This window comes from Cyprinus carpio, chromosome A22, assembly GCF_018340385.1.
Source record: "Cyprinus carpio isolate SPL01 chromosome A22, ASM1834038v1, whole genome shotgun sequence".
In the NCBI taxonomy this organism is placed as follows: domain Eukaryota; kingdom Metazoa; phylum Chordata; class Actinopteri; order Cypriniformes; family Cyprinidae; genus Cyprinus; species Cyprinus carpio.
The window spans coordinates 20,459,783-20,479,710 of NC_056593.1; the positions used below are offsets into that span (position 1 = coordinate 20,459,783).

Sequence of the window (19,928 nt, forward strand, 5' to 3'; positions counted from 1 at the left end):
TGGGCTTTTAGAAGGCTGAGTCATTACAGACAAAACATAAAAACAACCAAACTACCATACCTGACGTCACTAAAGGGGATGGACATGGACAAACTCGTTTTTTTTTTATTAAATAAAAATATAGCTTTTATTACCAAATGATCAATACACTCAAATTGAGTAATCTCTTACTTAACAAAATATTAACAAGAGAACACAATTTTTACATTTTATGATTTGACTATATTCAACTCTCATTCAAACTTAATGAGCAGTGCATGGGACATAGCAAAATAACACACAACCTCTTACACAAAACTAATAAGAAAATGTATCCAAAGAGCCATGTAATGCTTTTGTTATGAATATAAAAACTTAGCCTAATAAAACACACCCTTTCATAGTCATTTTTATGTTATCATGGCAAATGAGTTATTTATGTACAGAACACCAAAAGGCACCCTATAGGGATTCTGAACCAAATATATATACATATGTGTGTGTGTGTGTGTGTGTTCTAGTTTATGAAGATAATGGATATAACATTAAAGAAGTGAGATCAAAAATATTTTAAATCATACAAAATATTAATTCCAATATTCCTTGTTTTTTTTCAAGATTTTATTTGTCAGTGGCAACATGGGAACATCGTGAAAACCATTTATAAGAATAAACATAAGACGTAGCCCCCCCGCTGAGTAATTTGTCTCAGTTGGCCTGACTACAGACCCCCTTATTTACAGGCTTCACAGTGGAGCAGTTTCCATGCGGCCCATTATTCTTCCAGCGAACACGGAGGCTCTTGTTTCGAATTCCCCAGGTTCTCTCTGTAGCATTTCACTACGGATATTTTTAAACCAGTCTTCTCAACCAGCACATCAATGTTCTCCACTGAGAAAAATTTGGATCCTCCCACTGAGCTTCGGTGCATCTCCCTGCACTTCTGTTTGAAGCGTCGCACTTTAATGGTTCCAACAGATTGCTTTCTGTGCTCAGGTGGAAGTTGAACATCAGCACCTGCACTCGTTTAGACCCCCACCTTTTCTACCAAGAGAACACCTGAACCTACAAATCAAATGGAGAATGGATGGTTTAAGTGCACTCTATACTGATACTTATTTATAACGATTTATTAATGTTTTAACAGAGGGAATCAAAAAAAATATCCCACAAAAGTCATCTATTTTAGCAAAAACTGGCTTAGCCTTAATTGTTTGTTTACAAATGGTAACATTAACTATGAAAAATACATCTAAACCATTTATTAATCTTAATGTTAATTTCGACATTTACTAAAAGCAATAAGCCAGAATTTGTAAACATTAACAAAATCAAATGAACATACATGGACAGGTGTAATTTTATTAACTACCATTTACAAAGAAATGTATAAATACTGTAACAAATCAAACTCAAACCAATCATATCTATCAGCTATCTGTTGTTCTGTCTGTCTGCAAGACACCCTATAAAACTTCAAACTACAAAGCTTTTTAAACCAGATTCTGCACTAAATGCAGACAAAACAAAGCATACGGACACATTTGTGCATACATTATGTAGTCTTAATAGTCTAAAGAAACACAAAGAATGTTTGACATCTTTTACTGTGTTAAATTTGGTGCTCTTACTGTGCAAAGGAGCCAGAAATGTACTGGTGCCAATCACGAGCTGGCCTGTTTATCACAATCGTATCATCAATTACAATGCTCCCAAGTGTCGTCATGAAGCTCGCTTATTTTCCTCCCTGAAGACAACTGTCCCCACAGGCGATATCATGTCTGTGTCGTGTCGCAGAGGCTCTAGTAGGGAGGGATGCTCTGCTGTCTTATAACCCACCTATATCTACAAGCCAACGCTCTTCAGTTCACTAAAAACGAAACTGAAAGTAAACAAGTACTGTAGGGACAGCTGTTTTCTACAACACAAGAGGGGAACCTTGCTTTGCAAGGTCAAAAAAACAAGAGACTGTTGAATAAAGGGACTAGGGCAGAATAAGTACCTTATTACCAGTAAATTACTGTATTGACATGGTCTTTATGATTTTACTGATTACTGGCATGAAGAACCTCCTGGATTTCCTGATGTCCTAAATCCAACAACCAAAACTGTTTATAACTTGCATTTAAAATAACACATAAAAAAAAATTGCAATGGGTCTGATGATGATAAAATTTCCACAGTCTTTAATAAAAACTGTATTATAAATGCATTTAACCTACAAATTAGGGAACTAAAACTATAATATCTTATAAACTATTAGGCTCTACTGCAATAAGACGTGGGGTCAACCACGTTTTTTGGACTGAATGGCCATTCTTATTCCTTACTTTCTTGATTCTTAGAGAAACTGCCACAAAACCTCTGATAGATGTCAAGAACTAAACGGTCTAACTCATCCAATGAATAGTGAAGAAAAAACGTTAAAAGTTACAGGAAGAAACATTTGTTATTGTTTTATCCTTCCACCTACTGGACAACATGAATATATGCAAAGGGTGCTGCTGAGGTGGGATATGGCTAAGGTTCCGGACAGCTTTGGTGGTATGGTTTTAGGTTTAAGGGTCAAAGGGGGTAGGGTTGACAGTGTAATTATAGACGTTTTTAACTACAGAAATTAAGTTACATGAGAATTACAGGTAGGTATTTTTAATTTGGAAGTACATATAAAAAATGTGTATGCACACAATAGTGCACTGTATCAAATATTGAAAAGTAAGTACATAGTTGTTAAAGAGAGACTTCAGCGAAATATCACAACCGTCAGTGCTGGGTAGATTACTTACAAATTGTAGTCTGATTACAATTTACATGATCAAAATTGTAGTCAGTAATCTAATTACATTACTAATTTCGGGTAATGTATTCTGATGTTAACTTGTGGACCAAATTTTTTAAACAGATTTTAAATGGGATTAATTGTAATGACAAAAACTGAGATAAAAAATATATCATTTGCATTCTTTGTTATCAACATAATGAAAGCACTAAACATGACATTATTCTAGGGTTTCCCAAACTACCGTAAATGAAAGAACTACTCTGGTTTTATGACAGTCATGAAATGAATGGTGCATGATGCATGAATGATGCATGAATTAATGCATGGCAAATGTGAACATTAACCAAATTTTGAGGAACCTGTGAACATGTGAACGTATTGTGAAATTATTGAAAATATTAAACTTTAAATCTCAGGGGACTTTAGGTCAAAGGGGTATGACTGACTCCCTGCATCAAAACACTGATCAACATGAAAATAGCAAATGATACGGTCAAAGGCTTCAAGATTTTAATATTTGTTGTCAGTTATACATCAGGAGTGTTTAGTAAACTGATAGAAGCTATTTATCTATTACCCATTATACATGGTATATTCAAGCTAACATTATATGAAAGGCAGTACAATTTTTTTTTTAGGGGGGGGGGGAAGGGAAGATTTAAAAGATAAAAAAAGGCAAGAGATTTAAAAATAAAAAGGAGAATTAATAGATTATGAATTAATTACTGCCCACTGTGTGATTAATTTGTAATAAAAAAGCAACTGGTAATCTTATTGTATTATGAGGCATGTAATCTAATTACAAGTACTAAGAATCTGATTTTGTAATCCAGATTACATGTAATCAGTTATTATCCAGCATTGACAACAGTCAAAAATAAAGTTTAACGTGAATATAAAACTGCTTGAATGCAAATAACCCACCAAATGTCCTGTCCTGTATGCTGATTGGTCTACAGAAATCCAGTTCTGTTATATCTCTCGATGTATACCGAGCTCCTTACTGATACTCTCATTGGTATTACTTGTATAGTGATGCTATGTTAGGGACTATGTTAGTGATTTGAAAAGAAAATGCCACTATTGAATGAGAACAAAAAACTTGAACTGAAGCTGAGCTGGATAACAACACTATTGTCTTTTGCTGTAGCACTGCTTTAAAACCAGATGAAATTTGTGATGAAGTTTGACACAGGGTATTGTGAACAATAGGGTTTCTGCTACTATTACATAACATAGCCTGCATATATTATGCTTAAGTTTTTGTAATAATAACTGACCTTAAGCATTTTAGCATGTGAGCAGGGCTGCATTCTCAAGGAGGGACTGTCAATGGAAAATGAGATGCATAGTGTCTCCAGAGGTAAGCTACAACAAATGCTTAACACAGAGACTACTTTGTTGCTGGCTGATTGAAAGGAAACGTTTCACTTTAAACTGAAAATAAGTGAAACTTACTTGCAACGATATAAGTCAGCCCAGCAGTTTTTTTTTTAATAGGCCATATTGCATTTCTCAGATATTCAGTACAAACCTGTGTGGGTGCTGGAAACTTTGTCATGCAGCTATAGAGTCATGCTCATGCTCAAAAGTGTCTGCATCATTTGCGGTTTGAAATGTTAGGTTTGATGCTCGCAGAAATTTCTGAGAGAAAGGCGTTTTCATTTTCTACAGCTCTCGGTTTAAAATGCTGTATATGTGACTCCATCAGCACTCCTACTCACAACTGCCAACACATGCATCCACATCTGATGTTATCTTCGTGGCCATGCGCATGTGGAACCTTCACACTATTAAGTAAACAAAATCAAATGCTCTCTGGCACTCAGGGCAGTGTGTTCAAGTGCCTCTGCACTAGGCTGTTTTTTTTTAGTGTTTCAATCACGATGCTTTTGTTCAAAAAATGTGTTATAGGTTTAACTCCATTTAGCAGTTTTACAAATTTTATGAGATTCCTTTGTGGTTATACATTCATATGTAGTACAGAACTCATTCAAGTATATTTACACACACCACAGTGCATTAATCAGCACATTACAATTTACATAATACACAAATTGCTGTGATTTACATTTTAAGATAAATAGTGGTTAGGATACACAGAAACATTTTAGTAGGAAAATAAGAAAATAGTAAACAGGGAGAATAATGAAATCAAAACTAATCTTTACATTTTCTTTTTAGAAAATGCGTGAGTGGTTGTATGTGAATGCAAAACTTGCTGCCACACTCTCAAGTCTCTGAGTCTCAAAATGACTCAGGTCCCTCCATGAATGTAAGTCCCTGGGGATTTTTGGCCAGTTTTATCAAATCATAAGTCTTTTTTTTTTTTATAATAAATGTAATAGCACATAAACCTTCCTCATAAGCCCCACGGTGTGAGGTATCATTCTTGTGTATAGACACAGATGGTGCAAGAATGAGAAATAATACGCTTGTGGTTGCAACACAGGCTCATTGGAAAAAAGTGTCTCTATATTTTTTTGCAAAACGCCAGAAAGGGCGCCTATGCACACAGTTCACACTGCAGTTTCCAGCTGAAATGAACACTAGTTTCAGTAAAACACCAACAACTTTTATTCCTTTTCCACAAAAATTAGGATCAAAGGATCAGATTATATTGATTTTTCATGCCGTTCTTAAAGTAATAATATGGCCATGACCTCAAAACACTTTCATCCCTAGTGCGGTGGATTGTAATTGTGATGTATTGCATCACATAACAAACTCCATATGTATGGTATATGGCACATAGTAAACTTGCTCAGTAGCGCACCTGTACAGCAGCGCACTTGCAATGTGAAACTGCTCCGGATACGAGTTCTGTGCAAACACAAGTCAAGATAAAAGAGCTCAAAGACCTGTAATAAGCTACTTAAAGGGATACTCCACCCCAAAAATGAAAATTTTGTCATTAATCACTTACCCAATGTCGTTCCAAACCCGTAAAAGCTTCGTTCGTCTTCAGAACCACAATTTAAGATATTTTGAATAAAAACCGGAGGGCTTGTGACTGTCCCATAGACTGCCAAATAAATAACAGTGTCGAGGTCCAGTAAAGATATGAAAGTTGTACGTCAGAATAGTCCATCTGCCACCATGAAGTGCAATCTGGGTTTATATGAAGTGACGGGAACACTTTTTGCAAGCGAATAAAAACAAAAATAATCTACTTTATTCAACAATTGCTCTTCCTCTGTGACTCTCCACATCACTGTATTTTGGAGTTGTATAATGGGTACAGATTCATTTTGGAGAATCTGAGCTGAATGCAAGCAGCGACACAAGGATGTGCGGTTCTTCTTTTCAAATCAAAGTTTAAAATACACATAGAAAATGTATCCTTGTGTTGCAGCTGACACAGAAAGTCATATTGCTGCTTGCGTTCAACTCAGATTCTCCAAACTGGTGCTACAGTGATGTGGGAGAGACACAGAGCAGACAATTGTTGAATAAAGTCATTATTTTTATTTTCTTCTCGTACGAAAAGTATTCTTGTCGCTTCATAACGTTACGGTTGAACACCACACACTGATAGCAGATGGAGTCTATTCTGACGATGCTGTTTCATACTTTTCTGGACGCTGCTTGACACTGTTATTTATTTGGCAAGTCTATGGGACAGTCACACGCCGTCCCGGTTTTCAATCCAATATCTTAACTGTGTTCCGAAGACGAATCGAAGCTTTTACGGGTTTTGGAACGACATGGAGGCGTAAGTGATTAATACAAAATTTTTTCATTTTGAGGTGCGTGGAGTATCCCTTAAAATAGCACAGTTGCGTTCAGCAAATGCGTTTTCCCTTCCTGTTTGCTTCTATTAAACACTGTTGGTTGGGTGTCTGCCCGTACAATACCCAGTGCTGGGTAGTAAACCAGTGATTACATGGTTTTCTGGATTCACTCCCATCTGTACTTTCATTGGATTTTACCTCTCCACGTTATTTGCCCGTCATGTGTAGTAAATCTGACCCTATATTTCCTAAAATATAATGTAATGGATTATGCTACTAACTAATATTGTCATTAATTTGTAATCAGTAACATATCACAATTTGTAAGTAATCTACCCAGCACTGCAAATGCTCGGGCTAGAGCAGCATTAACCTCTTAGCAGCACCAAACCAGACATTTCATTCACGGACTGCCAAGACACATTCATCTGTTTTACATCACAACTGAACACACGCAATAAAATATATAAGCACAGCAACATAACATCATTTGCAGAAAAAGACTGTTTTTTTTTCCAATGAGCCTGTGTTATGTAATACTGTACAAAAATACCTCAGGTTTTTCTTTATGGGGGCTTCTGTGGTTAGCACCTCATTATGATTCAGTGTTAAACTCTGTGGCACGTTTACAGTATCGTTGTGAACTCATTAACAGTGAGATTATCACTTACGTGGCCAGTTTGTGATCATATATGATTATTATCTAAAATCAAAACAGTCTTAAACTGTTTAGGATTTCTACGCACTCTCAATAAAACTCCCAAATAGTACATTAGGTTTACATGAACATATATTAAAACAGACTAACTTTAGTGGACAATGCATGATATGGTTTCATGAGGCTGACTATCACTTAATGGCAGGTACTTGCTGTTTATTTCTCATCCGCCCACTCGGTGGCTGTTTTTGCTGAGGGAAAATGATGGCAGCGTATTCCACTCCGTCCTGGGCCGTTGATGTCGCCTCGGCAGGTTCTACTCTGTCATCTCTTTCCCGGTCTATTTTGAAAGTCTAACTCTCCATACTCCACACAGCTGACAAACACAGCCCCGGATGTCCCACACTGCCCCTGCTCATGAAATACAAAAAGGTAAATGAAATGAGCTCTTAGGTTTTTCAGTAGTTTAGTGAAATAAAGAGGTCATGAACCTACCTGTTGGTGTTGTGTTGTTGTGAACTGGAGGGTTTTCTTGCATCTGAAGAGCCATAGAGTTTACATTAGCACATTTTTCTAAACATATAAAAAAATGTTGTAACTTTTTTTTTTTTTTTTTCTGTGTCTTTGTCATGAGGATGTGTTGGGGACTTGCTATTTTAGTAATTGTGCATATTTACTTATTTTAATTGAATATTCATTCATTTTTTCATATTAAATTTCTTTTTACAGACATTTTGTTTATATTTTTCCTTTATTTTAGAGTTTATTTGTGAGACAGTGTAATGCAATGTGTTTTTTAAAATACTTGAAGCTGTGTCCCCGAGTTGTGTATCAAATTTATTTTCTACCATATTTATTTTCCCCTTTAAAAAAGTAATGAACTACTCCATAAATCATTTTATTTTATGTTTTACAGTATTTTTACAGTACAGACAATTTAAAAGTGGACATTTGTAGAAATCTAAAAGGCATCTAGTTTAAAGATTTTGAGCACAAGGCTTGCAAATATTAATCTGTAAAAAACCTCTACCTTGTTACTTTTCTGAAAACATAATTATGTACTAACATTCAAAAGTTTAGTGTTTAGATTTTCAATGTTTTTGAAAGAAGTCTATTCTGCTCAACAAGGATGAATTTATTTGATTGAAAAAAAAGAAATATTGTGAAATATTATTACAATTTAAAATAGCTGTTTTCTATGTGAATATATTTTAAAATGTAATTTATTTCTGTGATGAAAAGCTGAATTTCCAGCATCATTACTCCAGTCTTCAGTGTTGAAAACCTGATCCTTCAGAAATGTTAAATGTTAAAACGACCCATTCTATATGAATCATTCTAATATGCTGAATATTATCAGTGTTGAAAACCTGATGGATTTCTTTTGGACTCTTTGGTTTAAAAAAAAAAAGAATAATTTATTTTAAAAATAACACTTGTCTAACATTTTTGATATCTTTACTGTCACTTATGATCAGCTGAATGTATCCTTGCCGAATAATATATTAATTTCTTTCTAAAAAATACCTTACTGATCCCAAACTTTTGAATGGAAGTGATATATAAAAAGTTCTGATTTTAGCATAAGATGCCACAATGCAATTCAATAACACTTATTTTCTCATGTACAAAATCTTACAAAACATATCTTTAAAATCACCCAAACTGTAAAAGAAATTTGAATTCAAAACAATGCATAAATACTACATTACCTGGTTTTCTTGGATAGGTCCTTACAAGCCAGCACAAATATGCCCACAATGAGACTATAAAATATAAATGAGTAACTAATGCACAGAAGAAAATGAGGAATGGTTTTTGTTCCGAAGACTCCAGTTTAGGGGAATTAGTCACTATGTTTTCATGCACAGCTTCCGTTTCTTTTCCAGTTTCTGAAAGAAAAATCACTTTTTTTCTTAAAATGGCATGCAACACTGAATCTAAATTAATTAATAGCAACTGCACATGCTATAAATATGAGTATTTCACTGAATGAAAAACAGTTTTAAATGGATTCTGTTTTGAACACTGAGCTTTAAAGAGAAAACACATACCTGCTGATTTATTTGACTAATTTGACTTTGATATTGATCTTATTGCTCTCAAAAAGAGAGTTAACACCATCTGGAAGCACTGCGACATTGATATGTCCCTTCATCTTCCAGTGTGAGATTTGTGATGTTAAGTGTGACAGTACGGTTTTCCACAGGACTCAGGGCAAACTTTACTTTGAGGGTGGTGGATTCTTTCCAACTTACTATCTTCTTCCCGTTTTTGTACAGACTAGGTTTGGAGTTTTTATAACATAATCTTGAAAAGTGAATTGAACAGTGATGTTTTCTTCCGACGTGCCATTAACTTCATGTGTTGATTCCACTGGAATAAAAACAGCACTTGATCACTTCAACAGAAATCGTATACATAGACGGTTTAATGGCAGGTTTGAACTCATCTTATTTCATTATTTTTTTTTTTTTGTATATGTTCAACAGCTTTTTTTGTAGTCAAGTTTTCTAGATATACATATAACAAAACCTACGCTGAAAGCATTCACCTGAGTAAGATTTGTACTACAGCAGTCCTCCCCTAAATCATGAAAACTGAAAACTCAGCTAGTCTGTGTCATGATGTTTCTTTTTAGTGTTAAAAAGACCTACTCACTGTTATTTCATTGATGGTACGATAGAGATACGAAACTCTTCAAAAGACGAAAGAGCTGTTGTTCTGCAGATCTCTCTCTCTCATATTTTCCATGAGTCAAAGGAAATTTCTTGGTACTTACAATTGCGTTTTTTTGTACACTACTACACATCCTTTCCATTTTTTAGTTTTTTTATATGTGTAATTGCTTTGGCCTAAAAACTTGAACATTTAAAAATGTGTAAAAGTAAGTATGTAAAAATCACTTAAAAACCAAGTGTAAAGGCACACCTATTCATGTATTGTTCAAAAATACTGATATGTGTGATATGCATTTTCCCGTAGTTTGTGCCTTAATGTAAGAAACATTTCCGAAAGCTGAAGAGCAAATACCGTACAAATCAACAGACAGGAGAGACAAAACCCCAAAAATGATCATGACCTCTTTTACTCACCGTTAAGAGTCAAGTAGAACATGAACGAGAACAGTACGAGTTTCTTCTTGAGGTCACGCTTCATGCTGCAGAAGTGAACGCAGGCAGCCACCGGAGATGCAAACGTCTTTCCGTTTTCCTGCTGATTGTATGCCTTGCACTAACATGCTGTTTAGAATAAAACCTACGTCGTCTTTCAGGGGGAGGTACAGACAGGAACTGAATGCCATTACGCTTTCTTTCTTTCTTTTTTCAATTTTTCGTTCCCTTTTGTTCACTTTCAGATCTCTGGAAACCAAAAACTAGCAGATCTCTGGAAACCAAAAACCAAAAGCAGATGCCAAAAAATAAATGGAAAATAAAATTCTAATAAAATTCTAATAATAGCAATAAGATCATTGTTAGAATAAACAGAAAAATACATGTTCGTGACTATACATATATGTACTGTGACTGTACAGTAGATCCTACATTTTTAGTCAAATCATGTCATCTCACAGTCCCACCACAAGACCACCGACAGACCACCTTGAGTTTCACAATCCCACAGAGGAAATGCAGACTGTGTAAACTGCCACAAAACAGATGTATGGTTCACCGAGACACCTTTAAACAAAACAAACACTTAAAACAACCTGCCCAAAGCTAACATTTATGGAAAATGCCCTTGTTTTAAGAACACAGATGAGGTCTTCAGGTAAAGTCTACCTGCTCTGGGCCTACACAGGTGACCAGTTCAGTTTTACTGTGTTTTGATGACTAACTCATGTCCTCCAGACTTAGTGTATTTGGGCTACTTGTGTTTTTCTAGAAATCAGATTTAAGGCAATGCAATTGTATGTATTTTACCCCTGATGTATAAGGGAAGGAAGATAAGATCTGAACGTGCTTCCCTCCAGAACATGCTGAAACATGTGAATCAGCGCCTCACGTGTTAAAGCGAACGCACCCGACGCCCATGACGCAATCACGTCAGACCGTTCCCCGGATGAAGCCGAGTTGTTATGACAACGACGGTCAACGCACACCAAACGCTTGAAGAGTTTGATTCATGGACGCCGGGGCGAGCGCGTACCTTATAAGACCGAATTATAAAGACAAGTAAGTCGATCTTCTGCTCATTTCAAACGTTTTACGATGAACTTAGCCGACTTAAACAGCAGCTAAGCTTAAGGCTGGCTTTCAGTTGCTTCTAGTTGGTTTACCTAAACGTCCGCTGAGGTTCATCTAAACCGCTTTTTTTCGTTCGGTTCCCCCGGAGGTTCAAGGCGGTTCTGGCGAAAGAGTGTATAGGAGAAATCCTGCGGGAGCAGCTGTATGGAGCGCAGTATGATCCGGAGGAGGCTCCCGCGTTATCCAGAGCTCTAGCAGACTCCATTAAAAACAAGCTGCGAGGTGAGGAACCTGCTGCAGGAGCTCCGCTGGGTTCATCTCTCTCCTATCTGGGGTTACACTGTCAGCGACCAAAGTGTTTTATATAAAAACTCGTTAAACTGCGTTTTTAAAAACGGGTCGCTAGTCCGCTTATATTCTTTTATATCATTATATATCTACCCTACCCTTATTAAAATATATCGGCCTTTCTATTCATCTATCTGTTCATTTCTAAATCTATCTATCTGTCTATTAATCTATCTATCTATCCATCCATCATCCATCATCCATAAATTATCCATCTATCTCATCATCTCTCCATCCTCTCATCAGTCTGTCCATCATCCATCCTCTTCATCTCTCCATCATTCATCTGTCATTCATCTCCATTCATCCATCTGTTCCATCTCTCCATCATCCATCTGTTCATCTATCCATCATCCATCTGTTCATCTCTCTTCCATCATCTGTTATCTCTCCATCATCCATCTGTCCATCCATCTCCATCTATTCTATCTCTCATCATCCATCTATTCAGGCTCTCCATCAATCCATCGATAGCATCTCTCATTCATCCTCTATATTCATCCATCCATCTATTCATCTCTCCATATCCATCTATTCATCTCTCCATCCAATCCATCTATTCATCTCTCCATCATCCATCCATCTCTCCATCATCGATCTATTCATCTCTCCATCATGCCATTATTCATCCATCCATCTATTTCATCTCTCCCATCCATCCATCCATCTATTCATCTCTCCATCATCCATCTGTTCATCTCTCCATCATCCATCTATTCTCTCCAATATCCATCCTCATTCATCTCTCATCCATCCTCTGTCATCCTCATATCATCCATGTCATCATCTCTCCATCATCCATCTGTTCATCTCTCCATCATCCATCTATTCAGTCTCTCCATCATCCATCTATTCATCCATCCTCCATAATCCATCTATTCATTCTCCATCCATCCATCATTATTCATCCATCATCTATTCATCTCTCCATCATCCATCTGTTCATCTCTCCATCATCCATCTATTCATCCTCTCCATTCATCCATCCATCTCATCCCATCCATCTATTCATCATCTCTCCCTCATCCATTCTGTTTCTCTCTCCATCATCCATCTATTCATCTCTCCATCATCCTCTCTATTCATCCATCCAATCTTTCATCCATCCATCCATCCATACTCTATTCATCTCTCCATCATCCATCTATTCATCCATCCATCTATTCATCCATCCATCCATCCATCCATCCATCTATCCATCTCTCCATCATCATCTGTTTCATCTTTCCATCATCCATCTATTCATCCCTCCATCATCCATCTATCCATCCATCCATCATCCCCATCCATCTCCTTCATCTCTCCATCATCCCATCTATTCATCTCTCCATCATCCATCTATCCATCCCATCCGTCCATCATCCATCCATCCATCTATTCATCCCATCTCCATCTCCATATTCCTTCTCTCGCATCATCCATTTCATCTCTCTCATCCCATTCTTATCATCCATCCATCCATCCATCCCATCCATCATCTATTCATCTATCCATCCATCCATCCCTCCTATTCATCTATCCATCCCTCCCTCATCCATATTCTCTATCTCTCCATCTATCTTCTATCTCTATCCTCCCATCTATCTATTCTCTATCATCCCATTCATCCATCCATCCATCTATCTATCTTCATCCATCTCTCATCTATCTCTTCATCTATCCATCCATCTCTCTATTCATCTATCCATCCATCATCCATCTATTCTTCTATCCATCCATCATCTATTCATCTTTCTCCATCTATCTATCATCTATCCATCCCTCCATCCATCCATCCATCCATCCATCCATCATCTACCTATTCATCTATCCATCCATCCATCTATTCATCTATCCATCCATCATCCATCTATTCATCTATCCATCCATCCATCCATCCATCTATCTATTCATCTATCCATCCATTCATCTATCTATCTATCTATCTATCTATCTATCCATCCATCCATCTATCTATCTATCTATTATCTATCTATCTATCTATCATCATCCATTCCATCCATCCATCCATCTATCTATTCATCTATTATCTATCTATCTCATCCCATCTATCATCTCTTCTATATTCATCCACCCTTCTATCTGTCCTAATACTTCAGACATGGTGAAATTTGGAATACATTTGGAGGTCAAAAGTGTAGACTTTGTTATAAATCGTTTATTTTTTATATGAACATATTTTATATGAATGCAGTATTTTGAAAGCAGCACCCAATTTAATGTCTTTAAAAAACTGTAAAAATAATGAGAAGTTATAAGGCTAGGAAATGATTTTTAATCAGTGAGATATTTAATCAGTATGATTTGGTTTAACCGCCTACAGTGTGTATTTAATTTAATTTAATTTGAATCTATTTCTTGCTTTTTGTTTCTCTTTTGTATTATCTATCATTAAAGGGATACTCCACCCTCAAATGAAAATTTTGGTCATTATCACTTACCCCCCATGTCGTTCCAAACCCGTAAAAGCTCCGTTCTGTCTTCAGAACACAATTTAAGATATTTGGATGAAAACTGGGAGGGCCTGTGATGTCATAATAGACTGCCAAATAAATAACAGTGTAACGGGTTCATAAAAGTATGAAAGTTGTCGTCAGAAATACTCCATCTGCCATCAGACGTACAATCTGGGTTTAATTTAGCTACAAAGAAAACAGCACATCCTTGTGGCGCGGATGACAAAGAAGAGCATACACAGCATACAAGCATGGGGGTAAGTGATTAATGATAGAATTTTCATTTGGGGGTGGAGTATGCCTTTAAGTATATATCAGTCTGTAAGGACTTATAGTTTTATTTTGTTCTGTCAATGTTGAAACACACACACACAAAAAACTTTAATGAAGAAAATGCGCACTGCCGGATTTCAGCAGTCTTCGTGTCTGAAACAGAATCATTTTACATACAACCTAACCTTTAAACTTTGCTTTTGATTGATACTTTTGAGTATTGCGTGACAGCAGATCGTTGTGTTTTCAGATGTGGGCTTTGACAGATACAAGCTCGTCGTGCAGGTGGTCGTTGGAGAGCAGCGTGGCGAGGGAGTCAAGTAAGTGCAATACTTCCAAGGAAAATGAATGAAATTGTGAAAATCCCGGATGGTTTCAAACCTGAGCAGTCGTGCTGTGTTTTTTTGTGCAGTAGACCCATGACCACAGATTTATCACATGCAAACGACACATCCTTAGCTGTGACCTTTTGGGTTGTTTGGCACGTATCTGAGGTTTCTACTGATCTTTCTAGGCCATCCTCATTGAGTAAGAGACAGTCTGACTCAGTGCGGTCTTCCTGATGTGAAACCAATATTGCAGGGCATCTGATACCCACAGTTTTTTTGTGTGTTTGCAGATCTGACTTGTCAAGATCTTGTGCCACCAAAACAAAAAACCACAAAACTGCAGTGTAACAAATTTTGTGTTAGTCATATAAGGACACCTTTACACATTTCATTTTATTTAGCACATTGCATATTAAATAAATTATCTTTCTTTTTTAAACATTTATTGTAACGAATTATTCCGTTATTTCCATATTGAGGGGATTCTAATCATGTAATAAAATAATTATTTACATATTATTAATTATATTTTAAATTCGTTTTTCATAATTATATTTATGCATATCTGTTTTTAAGATACAGTTGCATGTTTGTGGCATAAGGACGGGAAACTTTTTTCACTCGTTTTCACAGGATGGCTGCACGCTGCTTCTGGGATGCAGATACAGACAGCTATGCTCAAGATATATTTATGAATGTAAGTGAGGAATCATTTTTACATGAAATGTGATTTTCTTCTCCTGCTTTATTATTTTTATGTTATTTTTTTATGATAGGACAGCTTGTTCTGTGTGGCTGCTGCGTTTGGTGTGTATTATTACTGAAGACACATCACAGAAAGATGTGCTGAGGACCAAACATTTGTAGTGATTTTACAGTAGAATTTTTTGTTTTATTTAATATATAGAACTCTATAGATATGTGTATGCTGTAGATACTATATATTATATATAGGGATATAGTATATATATATATATATATACTGTATATATATATTATATATATATATATCTATGTCTATATATATATATATATATCATATAATATATATATATTTTGGTATATATATATATATATATTATATATATATCCCGCATAGTATAGATGAATATGTATATGTATATGTATATATATTATCTATATATATATATATATTCGGTATATGTATATCTATATATATATATAACCTTCCAATTTAATCTATGATATTCACATTCACATCGATGACCGTTTGGTTTGTCTGTATACCTCATTGTATGATTTTTTCCCTATATACTGTCTTTGTCAATTTTTTTTTTTGTCTTAACAATACTGAAAATGTTTGATTTTTTCAAATAAATATTTATATAAAATACATATTTTTTTTGTCACTATCATTTGCGTGTATTGGTCGTTCAAGTTTTTATATATAATATTATAATATTTTGCTTTTCACACATTAACTTGATTATGAGGTGACTGTGCGATGTGTTGTTTGTTATATTATTAATAAAAATTCTAAAAATTACAGTGATATTTAATATTAATTTATTATTATCATCTAACAAATTATAATAGCTTTAACATGCACTTTCATGGACATAAATGCCACTTTAATGAAAATATTGACATTTTTATGGTTTTAATGTGTAAGGGGACACCCTACTGATGTCTGTGGGACTTACAATAGCCAGTTTATCCACTCTCATCCTGGAATCTAAGGATATGATGAAATACTTTAAAACCAATTGACTTTCTCAACATTGTTGAATGGGATTTCTAAATGACCTTTGACCCTGCAAGGATTATTATTGTGTTTTGTTGTTATGCACATCAGAAAAATCAGCTGTTGCATTTTCAGGAAACGTTTTCAGTGGGAATTTCTTCTTTTCCTCAGCGTAATCTAAAAATTTTGGATGTCATTTCTCCATTTCAACCACTGTTGATGAGATATAATTGTGTGATGAGAGACTGGTGTCCATTTCCCTGCCCATCGGACATTGGCCATTTGTTCTGCAGCTGTCCTGTGTTGCTGAAATAGCAGTCCGTGTGATTTCTGGACTGACAGTGATGGACTAGCTTAGAAAGCCACAGGTGTGCTGTTTACAAACAAATTGGGCTGTGTTATTAATTGTCCAAACAAAAGCCAGTAAAAACAAAACAAAAAACAAAAACTAGAAGTAAAATAAGAAAAGAAGAAAAATTAATAAAAATAAGTAAAAATAAAATAATAAAATAAAGTATTTTTGCATTAAATAAAACAAAGTATAAAAATGAAATAAAATAAAATAAAAAATATAACATTTGCCAGCTGATGTGTTGACACACAAAACTTAACTTCTGAAGGCTATATATATATAAAAATATATAAATGGCATCAAAGGCTTGATCAGTCTATCTGATCAGAGATCATTGCACTAAGATTAAAGGGACTCTCAATTATGAATAAAAATGTAGGGGTACAGGATATTGCTTTGTGGCTTTTAGTATCTCTTCAATGAAATTCTCAGGGACAAAAACAACCTATATTTCTGGCTTCCCAGACTCCATTTTACCTTACCTGAGGGAACTGTGGCATTATCCATCTTTCCTTTATATCCTGACTTTCACCCAATTTTATACATTTCATAAAGAAGGATGCTGCCAGCACATTATGTTATTTATAGATGTGTTTGTGGTTATTGTAGATTTTCAGCAAATGGTTTGAAAACATTCTGCTGTGGTCTACAGACCAATCCTTTTTATTTACAAAGCTTGTCACAAGAAGAGATAGCTGTATATTTCAGGTGAGTTTCACAGTCAGAAATATAATACACTTTTGGACATTAGAGACATAAAATATAAAACATTTCATCACAAAATAAAGCTTTTTTTTTTGTATGGTTTGCGTCTATGAACATTCCATGTAAATGTATATAATGGTGAATGTAATTTTTTTATACACTGAGTTTGGATCATGGTAAAGTCGTCTCCATATGAGATTTCAAAGCAAACATTTTCATTCTTAGCCAAAAATGTGCAACTGACTAAGTCATGGACAAAAAGACCAGGAATGTTCTTTACGCACATACTGTAAATAGAGCCACTTTCGACTAAACAAAACATATTTAAAAAAAAAAAATAGTAACAAATGTTTTCATGTGGATTTTACTAAAGGATCTTTGGTTTGCATTGACATTTTCCATATGACATTTGCGCACGGTTCATGTCTGCAGTATATGCCTTAAGCATTTAGTATAAATTATTTCCATCTGTCTTATTCCTCTTTCTGTAAGCCTGATAATAAAATGTAAATTGTACTCTTATCTAATGTCAAATGTCATATTTTAGGTCATGCAGTTTGCACAGCAAATAAGCCAAATGAATATTCATCCATCTTGCATAATAGAGCCAAAAATACAGGTAGCCTAATATTCACGAATTCACAAACATTACTCTTTCATACATTCACTAAGCATCCTGAACTTTCAAATAACACAAACATCATGTGGAGATGAATGCTATCAGCCAGACTCAATTAACTGTATATCTTATTTTCAGATATTTTATTTTTAAATTTCACTATGAAGCTTTATACAGCAGTTAGCGCTTGAATCCAATTCTTGACTGACTGGTCGGATCTGAGTGTCAGTTCGCTTGATTTTCAGACTGTCTCTCTCAAATATAATGTCTCTGACTGTCTGTGTTATTAGTGATGGGGATTTTCATATGACTCTTTCTGCAGAGTTACATCGTACACCAGTAGGTGTACTACCAGTAGTAGTCTTTTGAGTGAGTTGGTATATTCATTTAAACCCATTTGTTCAAAACACCTCATTCATTCTGTAATGAAATGTGTCATATTTCTGTCATGACAACTACTTCAGAGAGTTAAGCATGGTAACATACATGGCAATGTTAATGTGTTTGGGTCTTGGTGGAATACATCTGCCACGCTGCTGTGGCAGAGCAAGTACTGAGACTTTACTACTGCCAATACATCCAAGACATGCTGCTGTGAGCATGTAGAATAATGGCCGCCCAGAATGCTGCTGAAATACTGCTGGCAGCGCATTTAATATACCATGAAATACCACCCATATATAAACAAATATGAAATCCCCCCATAGCAGATCTACACAGGTGGAGCTGGGGAGGTGGCGGGTTTCTGAAGCATGCTGCAACTGCGACAGCAAGCACTAGCCAGTATTTGAATGCTGAGCAGCAAAGCTCATTGGCTGCTGATGGACCCTAAAACCAGTCAGCTGCACGTTGTGAATCATGTCGGATTGAGTTAGAACACTATTGGCCTAGAGTTTCATGACATAACTTTGAATTTATGAATGATTCATTGAATATTCACTTAGACCACTTCATTAGAACGCATTCATTCAGCGCAAGAACAAGTCTTGAAATAAATTTGTTAGTAGCTATTGACAGTTAGTGCATGAACCCTAAAACGGTTTTTATAATGAGATCATTTCCAGTGGGTTAAAATAAAAAAACAAATCTGCATCACTTGGTAAGCACACAATTGAAAAATGCTGATAAACAACAAATAAAGTGTTACAGTGGTGAAAAAAATATGGGAGAGTCACAGATTTTTTATACTTGATCTCAGAAAAATCACCAAAAACCAATGTATTTTACCCAAGTGTTTGTATACAGCTATCATTTAAAGGTGCTGTGTGTAAGATTTTGACTCTACTAAAGCATAAAACCCATCATACCATAATATGTTTGCAGATATTTAAGAAACACATGCTAAGTTAACATACTTAACATACTTATTTATCTGAAAAAACCAATGCTACAGTCAGTTATTCTTTGAAAACATGTGTTTGGGCAGGAATGTCTTTCTGTTTTGGTTTGTGAAACACCCCCGCCCACACCCTGCCAGATTACCCCCATTGTATCCTCGGCCCCCCCGGGTTGCCAGTTGGTGGAAAACAGCATATTTCATTTCATTCCATCACCAAGTGTGCTCGTTCCTGTTTGGGTCATCAATCTGGCAACCTGCGTGTGTGGCAAGTCTGAGAAGGAGGGGCCGGGTGTGAATAAAACCCTCTCCAATATTTTGGCTTTTTGCCTGCAAAATTACCTAGTTCAACCACAGTTGGTGTCAATCCTACATACAGCACCTGTCTAAGTTTAAATTCATGGTTACTTTTGGAGTTAATTTCATGCACTGAACAATAAACTACAATAAATGATAAGTTGAAGT

At 35.6% G+C, this 19,928-nt stretch overlaps 1 protein-coding gene and 1 pseudogene across 1 annotated transcript; one reads left to right on the forward strand and one right to left on the reverse strand.

The window, feature by feature from the left end:
- Positions 1-687: 687 nt before the first annotated feature.
- LOC122135032 lies at positions 688-4,537 on the reverse strand (annotated as a pseudogene).
- Positions 4,538-11,187: 6,650 nt separating this feature from the next.
- On the forward strand, positions 11,188-15,577 carry LOC122135050 (dynein light chain Tctex-type protein 2B). Its single transcript, XM_042712500.1, has 5 exons — positions 11,188-11,328; positions 11,489-11,622; positions 14,668-14,737; positions 15,380-15,443; positions 15,523-15,577. The coding sequence occupies exons 1-5, from the start codon at positions 11,279-11,281 to the stop codon at positions 15,568-15,570; spliced, it is 366 nt and encodes a 121-aa protein (XP_042568434.1). The 5' UTR covers positions 11,188-11,278; the 3' UTR covers positions 15,571-15,577.
- Positions 15,578-19,928: the final 4,351 nt, after the last annotated feature.

What these genes read in the sequence shown, in the direction of transcription:
- LOC122135050 (XM_042712500.1), top strand. Translation starts at nt 11,279, where the DNA reads ATGGACGCCGGGGCGAGCGCGTACCTTATAAGACCGAATTATAAAGAC. An exon ending in CAGCGTGGCGAGGGAGTCAA is followed by an intron (nt 14,738 to 15,379) that starts GTAAGTGCAATA and finishes TCGTTTTCACAG; the next exon opens with GATGGCTGCACGCTGCTTCT. An exon ending in CTCAAGATATATTTATGAAT is followed by an intron (nt 15,444 to 15,522) that starts GTAAGTGAGGAA and finishes TTTTTATGATAG; the next exon opens with GACAGCTTGTTCTGTGTGGC.